The sequence below is a fragment of the Nerophis ophidion genome, linkage group LG08, assembly GCF_033978795.1.
Source record: "Nerophis ophidion isolate RoL-2023_Sa linkage group LG08, RoL_Noph_v1.0, whole genome shotgun sequence".
In the NCBI taxonomy this organism is placed as follows: domain Eukaryota; kingdom Metazoa; phylum Chordata; class Actinopteri; order Syngnathiformes; family Syngnathidae; genus Nerophis; species Nerophis ophidion.
Genome location: NC_084618.1, coordinates 18,806,355 through 18,820,828, shown reverse-complemented (window position 1 = coordinate 18,820,828; position 14,474 = coordinate 18,806,355). Strand labels below are relative to the sequence as shown.

General features: G+C 48.0%; 1 protein-coding gene across 5 annotated transcripts in view; it reads right to left on the bottom strand.

The window, feature by feature from the left end:
* Positions 1–14,474, bottom strand: part of pnpla7a (patatin-like phospholipase domain containing 7a) — a 123,701-nt gene that overhangs the window by 74,174 nt on the left and 35,053 nt on the right. For all 5 annotated transcript variants that reach the window (XM_061907944.1, XM_061907943.1, XM_061907940.1 and 2 more), the window contains exons 16-19: positions 13,575–13,652; positions 13,298–13,503; positions 10,710–10,841; positions 10,518–10,641 (exon numbers count right to left, since the gene is read on the bottom strand). In XM_061907944.1, the coding sequence (XP_061763928.1) occupies positions 10,518–10,641; positions 10,710–10,841; positions 13,298–13,503; positions 13,575–13,652 (540 nt within the window). The remainder of the gene's footprint in view (positions 1–10,517; positions 10,642–10,709; positions 10,842–13,297; positions 13,504–13,574; positions 13,653–14,474) is intronic.

The following is a 14,474-nucleotide window of genomic DNA, read 5'->3' as shown; positions in this document are numbered from 1 at the left end:
TCCTTCACTTCGTTTAATAAAGATCCCCACGTCGTTAAAAGTTGGCCTTCCACTTCATTTAAATGTGGGCTTCCACTTCATTTAACGTGGTCCAACCACAAAATTTTTACGTGGCCTTCCACGTCAATTAATGGAGCCTTCCACGTCAACTAATGTGGTCTAACCACATCATTTACAGTGGCCTTCCACATCATTTAATGTTGCCATCCCCGTCAATTAACTGCGCCTTCCATATCAATTAACGGGGCCTTCCACATCATTTAATGTGGTCTAACCACATCATTTAATGTGGTCTAACCACATTTAATGTTGCCTTCCACATCAATACGTGGGGCCTTCCACATCATTTAATGTGGTACAACCACATCATTTATTGTGGCCTTCCACATCATTTAATGTGGTCTAACCACATCATTTAATCTGGCCGTCCACATTATTTAACGTGGTCTAACCACATAATTTAATGTGGCATTTCACATTGTTAATCATGGCCTTCCACCTCAATTAACGGGACCTTCCACGTCATTTAATGTGGCCTTCCACGTCAATTAATGTTGCCATCCACGTCAATTAACGGGGGCTTCCACGTCATTTAACGTGGTCTAACCACATCATTTAAAGTGGCCTTCCACATCATTTATTGTTGCCATCCACGTCATTTAATGTGGTCTAACCACATCATTTAATCTGGCCGTCCACATAATTTAATGTGGCCTTCCACCTCAATTAACGGGACCTTCCACGTCATTTAATGTGGCCTTCCACGTCAATTAATGTTGCCATCCACGTCAATTAACGGGGGCTTCCACGTCATTTAACGTGGTCTAACCACATCATTTAAAGTGGCCTTCCACGTCATTTATTGTTGCCATCCACGTCATTTAATGTGGTCTAACCACGTCTTTTAATGTGGTCTAACCACGTCTTTTAATGTGGTCTAACCACGTCTTTTAAGGTGGTCTAACCACGTCATTTAACGTGGTCTAACCACGTCATTTAACGTGGTCTAACCACGTCATTTAACGTGGTCTAACCACGTCATTTAACGTGGTCTAACCACGTCATTTAACGTGGTCTAACCACGTCATTTAACGTGGTCTAACCACGTCATTTAACGTGGTCTAACCACGTCATTTAACGTGGTCTAACCACGTCATTTAACGTGGTCTAACCACGTCATTTAACGTGGTCTAACCACGTCATTTAACGTGGTCTAACCACGTCATTTAACGTGGTCTAACCACGTCATTTAACGTGGTCTAACCACGTCATTTAACGTGGTCTAACCACGTCATTTAACGTGGTCTAACCACGTCATTTAACGTGGTCTAACCACGTCATTTAACGTGGTCTAACCACGTCATTTAACGTGGTCTAACCACGTCATTTAACGTGGTCTAACCACGTCATTTAACGTGGTCTAACCACGTCATTTAACGTGGTCTAACCACGTCATTTAACGTGGTCTAACCACGTCATTTAACGTGGTCTAACCACGTCATTTAACGTGGTCTAACCACGTCATTTAACGTGGTCTAACCACGTCATTTAACGTGGTCTAACCACGTCATTTAACGTGGTCTAACCACGTCATTTAACGTGGTCTAACCACGTCATTTAACGTGGTCTAACCACGTCATTTAACGTGGTCTAACCACGTCATTTAACGTGGTCTAACCACGTCATTTAACGTGGTCTAACCACGTCATTTAACGTGGTCTAACCACGTCATTTAACGTGGTCTAACCACGTCATTTAACGTGGTCTAACCACGTCATTTAACGTGGTCTAACCACGTCATTTAACGTGGTCTAACCACGTCATTTAAGGTGGTCTAACCACGTCATTTAAGGTGGTCTAACCACGTCATTTAAGGTGGTCTAACCACGTCATTTAAGGTGGTCTAACCACGTCATTTAAGGTGGTCTAACCACGTCATTTAAGGTGGTCTAACCACGTCATTTAAGGTGGTCTAACCACGTCATTTATTGTGGCCTTCCACATCATATAATGTGGTCTAACCACGTCATTTAAGGTGGCATTTCACATTAATCATGGCCTTCCACCTCAATTAACGGGGCCTTCCACTTCATTTAATGTGGTCTGACTACATCATTTAACGTGGCCTTCCACGTCAATTAATGTTGCCATCCACGTCATTTAACGTGGCCTTACACATCATTTATTGTTGTCATCCACGTCGTTTAAGGCGGTCCAACCCCGTCGTTTAAGGCGGTCCAACCCCGTCGTTTAAGGCGGTCCAACCCCGTCGTTTAAGGCGGTCCAACCCCGTCGTTTAAGGCGGTCCAACCCCGTCGTTTAAGGCGGTCCAACCCCGTCGTTTAAGGCGGTCCAACCCCGTCGTTTAAGGCGGTCCAACCCCGTCGTTTAAGGCGGTCCAACCCCGTCGTTTAACGAGGTCCAACCCCGTCGTTTAACGAGGTCCAACCCCGTCGTTTAACGAGGTCCAACCCCGTCGTTTAACGAGGTCCAACCCCGTCGTTTAACGAGGTCCAACCCCGTCGTTTAAGGCGGTCCAACCCCGTCGTTTAAGGCGGTCCAACCCCGTCGTTTGACGAGGTCCAACCCCGTCGTTTAAGGCGGTCCAACCCCGTCGTTTAAGGCGGTCCAACCCCGTCGTTTGACGAGGTCCAACCCCGTCGTTTGACGAGGTCCAACCCCGTCGTTTGACGAGGTCCAACCCCGTCGTTTGACGAGGTCCAACCCCGTCGTTTGACGAGGTCCAACCCCGTCGTTTGACGAGGTCCAACCCCGTCGTTTGACGAGGTCCAACCCCGTCGTTTGACGAGGTCCAACCCCGTCGTTTGACGAGGTCCAACCTCGTCGTTTGACGAGGTCCAACCCCGTCGTTTGACGAGGTCCAACCCCGTCGTTTGACGAGGTCCAACCCCGTCGTTTGACGAGGTCCAACCCCGTCGTTTGACGTGGTCCAACCCCGTCGTTTGACGTGGTCCAACCCCGTCGTTTGACGTGGTCCAACCCCGTCGTTTGACGTGGTCCAACCCCGTCGTTTGACGTGGTCCAACCCCGTCGTTTGACGTGGTCCAACCCCGTCGTTTGACGTGGTCCAACCCCGTCGTTTGACGTGGTCCAACCCCGTCGTTTGACGTGGTCCAACCCCGTCGTTTGACGTGGTCCAACCCCGTCGTTTGACGTGGTCCAACCCCGTCGTTTGACGTGGTCCAACCCCGTCGTTTGACGTGGTCCAACCCCGTCGTTTGACGTGGTCCAACCCCGTCGTTTGACGTGGTCCAACCCCGTCGTTTGACGTGGTCCAACCCCGTCGTTTGACGTGGTCCAACCCCGTCGTTTGACGTGGTCCAACCCCGTCGTTTGACGTGGTCCAACCCCGTCGTTTGACGTGGTCCAACCCCGTCGTTTGACGTGGTCCAACCCCGTCGTTTGACGTGGTCCAACCCCGTCGTTTGACGTGGTCCAACCCCGTCGTTTGACGTGGTCCAACCCCGTCGTTTGACGTGGTCCAACCCCGTCGTTTGACGTGGTCCAACCCCGTCGTTTGACGTGGTCCAACCCCGTCGTTTGACGTGGTCCAACCCCGTCGTTTGACGTGGTCCAACCCCGTCGTTTGACGTGGTCCAACCCCGTCGTTTGACGTGGTCCAACCCCGTCGTTTGACGTGGTCCAACCCCGTCGTTTGACGTGGTCCAACCCCGTCGTTTGACGTGGTCCAACCCCGTCGTTTGACGTGGTCCAACCCCGTCTTTTGACGTGGTCCAACCCCGTCATTTGACGTGGTCCAACCCCGTCATTTGACGTGGTCCAACCCCGTCATTTGACGTGGTCCAACCCCGTCATTTAACGTGGTCCTACCCCGTCATTCAACCCCATCATTTAACGTGGTCCAACCACATCATTTAATGTGGTCCAACCACATCATTTAACGTGGTCCAACCACATCATTTAACGTGGTCGTTTGACGTGGTCCAACCCCGTCGTTTGACGTGGTCCAACCCCGTCGTTTGACGTGGTCCAACCCCGTCGTTTGACGTGGTCCAACCCCGTCTTTTGACGTGGTCCAACCCCGTCTTTTGACGTGGTCCAACCCCGTCTTTTGACGTGGTCCAACCCCGTCATTTGACGTGGTCCAACCCCGTCATTTGACGTGGTCCAACCCCGTCATTTGACGTGGTCCAACCCCGTCATTTGACGTGGTCCAACCCCGTCATTTGACGTGGTCCAACCCCGTCATTTGACGTGGTCCAACCCCGTCATTTGACGTGGTCCAACCCCGTCATTTGACGTGGTCCAACCCCGTCATTTGACGTGGTCCAACCCCGTCATTTGACGTGGTCCAACCCCGTCATTTAACGTGGTCCAACCCCGTCATTTAACGTGGTCCTACCCCGTCATTCAACCCCATCATTTAACGTGGTCCAACCACATCATTTAACGTGGTCCAACCCCATCATTTAACGTGGTCCAACCACATCATTTAACGTGGTCCAACCCCGTCATTCAACCACATCATTTAACGTGGTCCAACCCCGTCATTTAACGTGGTCCAACCCCGTCATTTAACGTGGTCCAACCCCGTCATTTAACGTGGTCCAACCCCGTCATTTAACGTGGTCCAACCCCGTCATTTAACGTGGTCCAACCCCGTCATTTAACGTGGTCCAACCCCGTCATTTAACGTGGTCCAACCCCGTCATTTAACGTGGTCCAACCCCGTCATTTAACGTGGTCCAACCCCGTCATTTAACGTGGTCCAACCCCGTCATTTAACGTGGTCCAACCCCGTCATTTAACGTGGTCCAACCCCGTCATTTAACGTGGTCCAACCCCGTCATTTAACGTGGTCCAACCCCGTCATTTAACGTGGTCCAACCCCGTCATTTAACGTGGTCCAACCCCGTCATTTAACGTGGTCCAACCCCGTCATTTAACGTGGTCCAACCCCGTCATTTAACGTGGTCCAACCCCATCATTTAACGTGGTCCTACCCCGTCATTCAACCCCATCATTTAACGTGGTCCAACCACATCATTTAGCGTGGTCCAACCACATCATTTAACGTGGTCCAACCACATCATTTAACGTGGTCCAACCCCGTCATTCAACCCCATCATTTAACGTGGTCCAACCCCATCATTTAACGTGGTCCAACCACATCATTTAACGTGGTCCAACCCCATCATTTAACGTGGTCCAACCCCATCATTTAACGTGGTCCAACCCCATCATTTAACGTGGTCCAACCCCATCATTTAACGTGGTCCAACCCCATCATTTAACGTGGTCCAACCCCGTCATTCAACCCCATCATTTAACGTGGTCCAACCCCGTCATTCAACCCCATCATTTAACGTGGTCCAACCCCATCATTTAACGTGGTCCAACCCCATCATTTAACGTGGTCCAACCACATCATTTAACGTGGTCCAACCCCGTCATTTAACGTGGTCCAACCCCGTCATTAAACGTGGTCCAACCCCGTCATTTAACGTGGTCCAACCCCGTCATTAAACGTGGTCCAACCCCGTCATTAAACGTGGTCCAACCCCGTCATTAAACGTGGTCCAACCCCGTCATTTAACGTGGTCCAACCCCGTCATTTAACGTGGTCCAACCCCGTCATTTAACGTGGTCCAACCCCGTCATTTAACGTGGTCCAACCCCGTCATTTAACGTGGTCCAACCCCGTCATTTAACGTGGTCCAACCCCGTCATTTAACGTGGTCCAACCCCGTCATTTAACGTGGTCCAACCCCGTCATTTAACGTGGTCCAACCCCGTCATTTAACGTGGTCCAACCCCGTCATTTAACGTGGTCCAACCCCGTCATTTAACGTGGTCCAACCCCGTCATTTAACGTGGTCCAACCCCGTCATTTAACGTGGTCCAACCCCGTCATTCAACGTGGTCCAACCCCGTCATTTAACGTGGTCCAACCACATCATTTAATGTGGTCCAACCCCATCATTTAACGTGGTCCTACCCCGTCATTCAACCCCATCATTTAACGTGGTCCAACCACATCATTTAATGTGGTCCAACCACATCATTTAATGTGGTCCAACCACATCATTTAATGTGGTCCAACCACATCATTTAATGTGGTCCAACCACATCATTTAATGTGGTCCAACCACATCATTTAACGTGGTCCAACCCCGTCATTCAACCCCATCATTTAACGTGGTCCAACCACATCATTTAACGTGGTCCAACCCCATCATTTAACGTGGTCCAACCCCATCATTTAACGTGGTCCAACCCCGTCATTTAACGTGGTCCAACCCCGTCATTTAACGTGGTCCAACCCCGTCATTTAACGTGGTCCAACCCCGTCATTCAACGTGGTCCAACCCCGTCATTCAACGTGGTCCAACCCCGTCGTTTGACGTGGTCCAACCCCGTCGTTTGACGTGGTCCAACCCCGTCGTTTGACGTGGTCCAACCCCGTCGTTTGACGTGGTCCAACCCCGTCGTTTGACGTGGTCCAACCCCGTCGTTTGACGTGGTCCAACCCCGTCGTTTGACGTGGTCCAACCCCGTCGTTTGACGTGGTCCAACCCCGTCGTTTGACGTGGTCCAACCCCGTCGTTTGACGTGGTCCAACCCCGTCGTTTGACGTGGTCCAACCCCGTCGTTTGACGTGGTCCAACCCCGTCGTTTGACGTGGTCCAACCCCGTCGTTTGACGTGGTCCAACCCCGTCGTTTGACGTGGTCCAACCCCGTCGTTTGACGTGGTCCAACCCCGTCGTTTGACGTGGTCCAACCCCGTCGTTTGACGTGGTCCAACCCCGTCGTTTGACGTGGTCCAACCCCGTCTTTTGACGTGGTCCAACCCCGTCATTTGACGTGGTCCAACCCCGTCATTTGACGTGGTCCAACCCCGTCATTTGACGTGGTCCAACCCCGTCATTTGACGTGGTCCTACCCCGTCATTCAACCCCATCATTTAACGTGGTCCAACCACATCATTTAATGTGGTCCAACCACATCATTTAATGTGGTCCAACCACATCATTTAATGTGGTCCAACCACATCATTTAACGTGGTCGTTTGACGTGGTCCAACCCCGTCGTTTGACGTGGTCCAACCCCGTCGTTTGACGTGGTCCAACCCCGTCGTTTGACGTGGTCCAACCCCGTCTTTTGACGTGGTCCAACCCCGTCTTTTGACGTGGTCCAACCCCGTCTTTTGACGTGGTCCAACCCCGTCTTTTGACGTGGTCCAACCCCGTCATTTGACGTGGTCCAACCCCGTCATTTGACGTGGTCCAACCCCGTCATTTGACGTGGTCCAACCCCGTCATTTGACGTGGTCCAACCCCGTCATTTGACGTGGTCCAACCCCGTCATTTAACGTGGTCCAACCCCGTCATTTAACGTGGTCCAACCCCGTCATTTAACGTGGTCCAACCCCGTCATTTAACGTGGTCCAACCCCGTCATTTAACGTGGTCCAACCCCGTCATTTAACGTGGTCCAACCCCGTCATTTAACGTGGTCCAACCCCGTCATTTAACGTGGTCCAACCCCGTCATTTAACGTGGTCCAACCCCATCATTTAACGTGGTCCTACCCCGTCATTCAACCCCATCATTTAACGTGGTCCAACCACATCATTTAGCGTGGTCCAACCACATCATTTAACGTGGTCCAACCACATCATTTAACGTGGTCCAACCCCGTCATTCAACCCCATCATTTAACGTGGTCCAACCCCATCATTTAACGTGGTCCAACCCCATCATTTAACGTGGTCCAACCCCATCATTTAACGTGGTCCAACCCCATCATTTAACGTGGTCCAACCCCGTCATTCAACCCCATCATTTAACGTGGTCCAACCCCGTCATTCAACCCCATCATTTAACGTGGTCCAACCCCATCATTTAACGTGGTCCAACCACATCATTTAACGTGGTCCAACCCCGTCATTTAACGTGGTCCAACCCCGTCATTAAACGTGGTCCAACCCCGTCATTTAACGTGGTCCAACCCCGTCATTAAACGTGGTCCAACCCCGTCATTAAACGTGGTCCAACCCCGTCATTAAACGTGGTCCAACCCCGTCATTAAACGTGGTCCAACCCCGTCATTTAACGTGGTCCAACCCCGTCATTTAACGTGGTCCAACCCCGTCATTTAACGTGGTCCAACCCCGTCATTTAACGTGGTCCAACCCCGTCATTTAACGTGGTCCAACCCCGTCATTTAACGTGGTCCAACCCCGTCATTTAACGTGGTCCAACCCCGTCATTTAACGTGGTCCAACCCCGTCATTTAACGTGGTCCAACCCCGTCATTTAACGTGGTCCAACCCCGTCATTTAACGTGGTCCAACCCCGTCATTTAACGTGGTCCAACCCCGTCATTCAACGTGGTCCAACCCCGTCATTTAACGTGGTCCAACCACGTCATTTAACGTGGTCCTACCCCGTCATTCAACCCCATCATTTAACGTGGTCCAACCACATCATTTAATGTGGTCCAACCACATCATTTAATGTGGTCCAACCACATCATTTAATGTGGTCCAACCACATCATTTAATGTGGTCCAACCACATCATTTAATGTGGTCCAACCACATCATTTAACGTGGTCCAACCACATCATTTAACGTGGTCCAACCCCGTCATTCAACCCCATCATTTAACGTGGTCCAACCACATCATTTAACGTGGTCCAACCCCATCATTTAACGTGGTCCAACCCCATCATTTAACGTGGTCCAACCCCATCATTTAACGTGGTCCAACCCCGTCATTTAACGTGGTCCAACCCCGTCATTCAACGTGGTCCAACCCCGTCATTCAACGTGGTCCAACCCCGTCATTTAACGTGGTCCTACCCCGTCATTCAACCCCATCATTTAACGTGGTCCAACCACATCATTTAACGTGGTCCAACCACATCATTTAACGTGGTCCAACCACATCATTTAACGTGGTCCAACCACATCATTTAACGTGGTCCAACCACATCATTTAACGTGGTCCAACCACATCATTTAACGTGGTCCAACCACATCATTTAACGTGGTCCAACCCCGTCATTCAACCCCATCATTTAACGTGGTCCAACCACATCATTTAACGTGGTCCAACCCCGTCATTCAACCCCATCATTTAACGTGGTCCAACCCCATCATTTAACGTGGTCCAACCCCATCATTTAACGTGGTCCAACCCCATCATTTAACGTGGTCCAACCCCGTCATTCAACCCCATCATTTAACGTGGTCCAACCCCGTCATTTAACGTGGTCCAACCCCGTCATTTAACGTGGTCCAACCCCGTCATTAAACGTGGTCCAACCCCGTCATTTAACGTGGTCCAACCCCGTCATTTAACGTGGTCCAACCCCGTCATTTAACGTGGTCCAACCCCGTCATTTAACGTGGTCCAACCCCGTCATTTAACGTGGTCCAACCCCATCATTTAACGTGGTCCAACCCCATCATTTAACGTGGTCCAACCCCATCATTTAACGTGGTCCAACCCCATCATTTAACGTGGTCCAACCCCATCATTTAACGTGGTCCAACCCCATCATTTAACGTGGTCCAACCCCATCATTTAACGTAGTCCAACCCCATCATTTAACGTGGTCCAACCCCATCATTTAACGTGGTCCAACCCCATCATTTAACGTGGTCCAACCCCATCATTTAACGTGGTCCAACCCCATCATTTAACGTGGTCCAACCCCATCATTTAACGTGGTCCAACCCCGTCATTTAACGTGGTCCAACCCCGTCATTTAACGTGGTCCAACCCCGTCATTTAACGTGGTCCAACCCCGTCATTTAACGTGGTCCAACCCCGTCATTTAACGTGGTCCAACCCCGTCATTTAACGTGGTCCAACCCCGTCATTTAACGTAGTCCAACCCCGTCATTTAACGTGGTCCAACCCCGTCATTCAACGTGGTCCAACCCCGTCAATCAACGTGGTCCAACCCCGTCAATCAACGTGGTCCAACCCCATCATTTAACGTGGTCCAACCCCATCATTTAACGTGGTCCAACCCCATCATTTAACGTGGTCCAACCCCATCATTTAACGTGGTCCAACCCCATCATTTAACGTGGTCCAACCCCATCATTTAACGTGGTCCAACCCCATCATTTAACGTGGTCCAACCCCATCATTTAACGTGGTCCAACCCCATCATTTAACGTGGTCCAACCCCATCATTTAACGTGGTCCAACCCCATCATTTAACGTGGTCCAACCCCGTCATTCAACCCCATCATTTAACGTGGTCCAACCACATCATTTAACGTGGTCTAACCACGTCATTTAATGTGGTCCAACCACATCATTTAATGTGGTCTAACCACATCATTTAATGTGGTCTAACCATATCATTTAATGTGGCCTTCCACGTCATTCAACGGAGCCCCAGGAGGCAGCCATAATTGCGAGGTGAGTTTAGTTCCCCTGCTTTGGAGCGTACGTTGAAGAAAAGTTGAGCGTCCGTCACTTAGAAGGTTGAAGTCACGTTGACCACACCTACCACTCCAATGAGATCACCGCGGCCGTACTCTCCAATCAGCTCCTTCTTGCCGTCCTCCTTCATGATGACGGAGCGCAGTCGACCACTGAGCACGATGAAGGTGCTGTCGGACTTCTCCCCCTGCCTACAGAACACACTTCAATGACTCAGTTGCTGAGAGGCCACGCCCCCCTCCACAACAGGTGGCAGTACCTGTAGACGGCCCTGCCGGCTTCCACGGCCATCCAGTCCAGGGCAAAGTCGATCTGTCTGACGAAAGACGACATCCTCCTCACCACGGTGTGAGCCACGTTCAGCACCACGTTGGGCTCCACACGCATGATCCTGCAAGGTGAGATGTTTGGACCGTGGAACATCGAAAGCAGTGCTGCTCACATATCTTGCGGAACAACCTCCGCAGAACTGCCTTTAACTCTGAATTACTATTGACAACTGGAAAATATTCACCCAACATTCTGTCTGCTACTTTTTCCTGCACTTTGAACCCTGCAGCTTAATAATAATAATAGATTTTATTTGTAAAAATCACTTTACAATGAGTAAACAACCTCAAAGTACAACAGTGTACTAAAAAAAAAAAAAAAAAAAAAAATAAACGGGGATCCAAAAGGGACAAACGGTAGGAAATGGATGGAAATTAAAATAAAATAAATAAATAAATAAAAATAGAAACTAGAACAGCTTAATAGCTAGAGGTAGTATGCATACATAAAAAAAAAGGCTTTTTAAAAAAGAACGGTTTTTAAACCTTTTTTTAAAAGCATCCACAGTCTGTGGTGCCCTCAATTGGTCAGGGAGAGCGTTCCACAAACTGGAAACTCCCATTGTCCGTAGTTTTGTCCTCGGAGGAAGTTAGCCTGTCCGGAGCGGAGATGTCGTGTGGAGGATTTGGGGGGTGAGTAGTTCTTTGAGGTGGAAGTGGGCATTTCCATGAAAGCACTGGTAATAAAACGGTGCGGCTAATTCATGTTTTTTTTTTCCCGCTAACGGCAATAATGTTTGGTGTTCAAAAGTTTTCATTAAACCCAAGCAGAGGACTGAAAAGGTGTGTTTTTGCTTGTGCTATGGCGGCATCTTTTGGCAGGCTCTCTAACTGCAGGTGTTGGCGGTCGAAAATGCACTTCCTGCTTTAGTGCTTTAAGCCGGAAGTACAACGGACCATAGCGTTTCGCCATTCACCACTCCAAACAAGGTTCTTAAGAATTGTTTTAGTTGTATTTTAAACTTACTTACTAAAACATTCCATGTCTGCGGGAGTGTTTGCGTGCATATTTGTACGTGCTAGCGTCGTTAGCATTAGTTAATATGCTAACACATTTACGAGTGTCAGTGTTAAATTAGCATGCTAATGTTTTGTGCTAGCTTCATAGCTAATTTTGTATGTTTACTCCTAAAATGGTGCATCGTAATACTTTGCGCTATCCTAGAAGTACGCTAACTTGTCTTATGTCATCACGCTAACGTTTTATGCTAGTTTTTTTAGTTAATTTTGTATGTTTGAACCTAAAAAAAAGTCACAGATTTTGATGCTTGGCGCCATCTTAGAAGTATGATAATGTCTAATACATTAGCTGATTGGAGAGCAAGCTTCTGCAGCTGTTGGGTCCATGACCATGACTTCTGTTTTGTTTGATCAGCCATTTTACTGGCCTGTTACAGACACCGTTTGAGTGCAGGCTTCTTGGAAGTATGCTAATGTCTCTTAAATTAGCATGCCAACGTTTTATGCTAGCTTTATATCTAATTTTGTTTGTTTACTCCTAAAATAGCGCAAAGTATTAAGATGCATTAATTCAGAAGTATGCTAACTTGTCTTATGTCATCATGCTAACAATTAATGCTAAGCTTTTTGGTTACATTTGTATGTTTAAAACTAAAAAATACGGATTTTGATGCTTGGTGCCATCTTGGAAGTAAGCTAATGCCTTTTTATATTAGCGTGCTAACATTTTAGCCATTTGTGTATGTCTATACCTAAAAAAAAAAAAAAAACAGATTTTGATACTTGGCGCCATTTTACAAGTATGATAATGTCTAGTATATTAGCTGATTGGAGAGCTAGCTTCCGCAGCTAGCAGGTCCCTGACCATGACTTCTGTTTTGTTTGATCATCCGTTTTACTGCCCTATAACAGACACTACTTGAAGGCAGGGATCTTGGAAGTATGCTAACATCTCTTAAATTAACAAGCTAATGTTTTATGCTAGCTTTATATATATATGTTTACTCCTCAAATAGCGCATCTTAATACTTTGCGCTATCTTAGACATATGCTAACTTGTCTTATGTCATCATACTAACGTTTTATGCTAGTTTGTTTTTTTTAGATAATTTTGTATGTTTATACCTAAAAAATATGGATTTTGATGTTTGGCTCCATCTTGGAAGTATGCAAAAGCCTTTTATATTAGCATGCTAAAGTTTTATGCTAGCAATTTAGCTAATTGTTTATGTTTATTTTGATGCTTGGCGCCATCTTCGAAGTATGATAATGTCTAATATATTAGCTGATTGGAGAACTGGTTTCTGCAGCTAGTGGGTCCATGACCATGAATTCTGTTTTGTTTGATCAGCCGTTTTACTGCCCTGTAACAGACACTGTTTGGAAATAATTAAGGTATGTAAATAAATATCTACAGAATATTAATGTGTAAATAACTAATTTCACAACGTGTACATCTGCGACTTACAGTCCTGTGCGGCTTATATATGTACCTTAGAAAAAAAAGTAAGGTACAAACTTGAATGGGAGTATTAATGGTACGTGCTGGACGACTTACTCGTAGAAGTGCGTTTTGGAAATGGAGAGGAAGCTGCAGTCCCGCTGGGCTTTGACGGTGAATATGAGCGGCTCCCCTGTCAGGACGGCCAGTTGCCCCACCAGCTCCCCGGGGTGCGTCACGAAGAGACGCGTGTCCTCCTCGCGGTCGATCATGCGCTGGTAGACGTGGAGGAGGCCCGAAATGACGAACTGAATGCTGACCTCCTGTTAAGCGTGGGGGGACAAGGCGCAGGTTAGGGCGAGACTCACGTCGGGGGGGGAAATGAGCGCCTGACCTGGTCTCCCTGGCGAGCCACCACGGAGCCGGCTTTGACTTGATGCAGGGTCACTCTCCCCTCCAGCAGGCTGGGATCCTGCAAAGCATTTACTCTTATTTCACCTCATCTTTATAGCCTGATGGGGTTTGACAGGCGGGACCATTTGACGGACAGCCAGGAAATTCATTGAGACGGACCAAATCAGAGGGTGTTCAAACTACAGCCCACTTGACAGACGTATTCAATTCGGCCACACGTTCAATAAACCATGGTGTGAGTGGTGTGTTCATATCCGATATAAATAGCCAGGGGTCTCATAGCAGCCATTTTTTACCGATATGGTGGCCAACGCAAGCACCTCAACTATTAAATCATACACCAGCACATTATGTACTTGTATGACCCGATCAAAACAACGTTCCCTAGTCATGGTGCAGGAAAGAAAAACAAACATGGTCACACACGGCTCACTTAACTTTGTGGATAATATAAAAAAAAAATGTCCCATCAACATAAAGAAATGCAATTTTTTAAATCCCCACACGGGGTCCGGCACGGCATTCACTTATATGACCCAATCCAAAATACATTCCATAGTCGTGGTGCAGAAAAAAAAAAAAACATGGCACACTCAACTTTGTGGATATTATAAAAAAAAGCATCCAATCAACATAGAGAAATGCAATTTTTTAAAGCCTAACACGGGATTCACAAATATGGCCCAATCCAAACAACCTTCCCTAGTCATGGTGTGGGAAAAAAAAAAAACATGGTCACACAGCTCACTGAACTTTGTGGATATTATAAAAAAAAACCTCCAATCAACCTAAAGAAATGCATTTTTTTAAAGCCTAACACGGGTCCAGCACGGCATTCACTTATATGACCCAATCCAAAATTCCTTCCCTAGTCATGGTG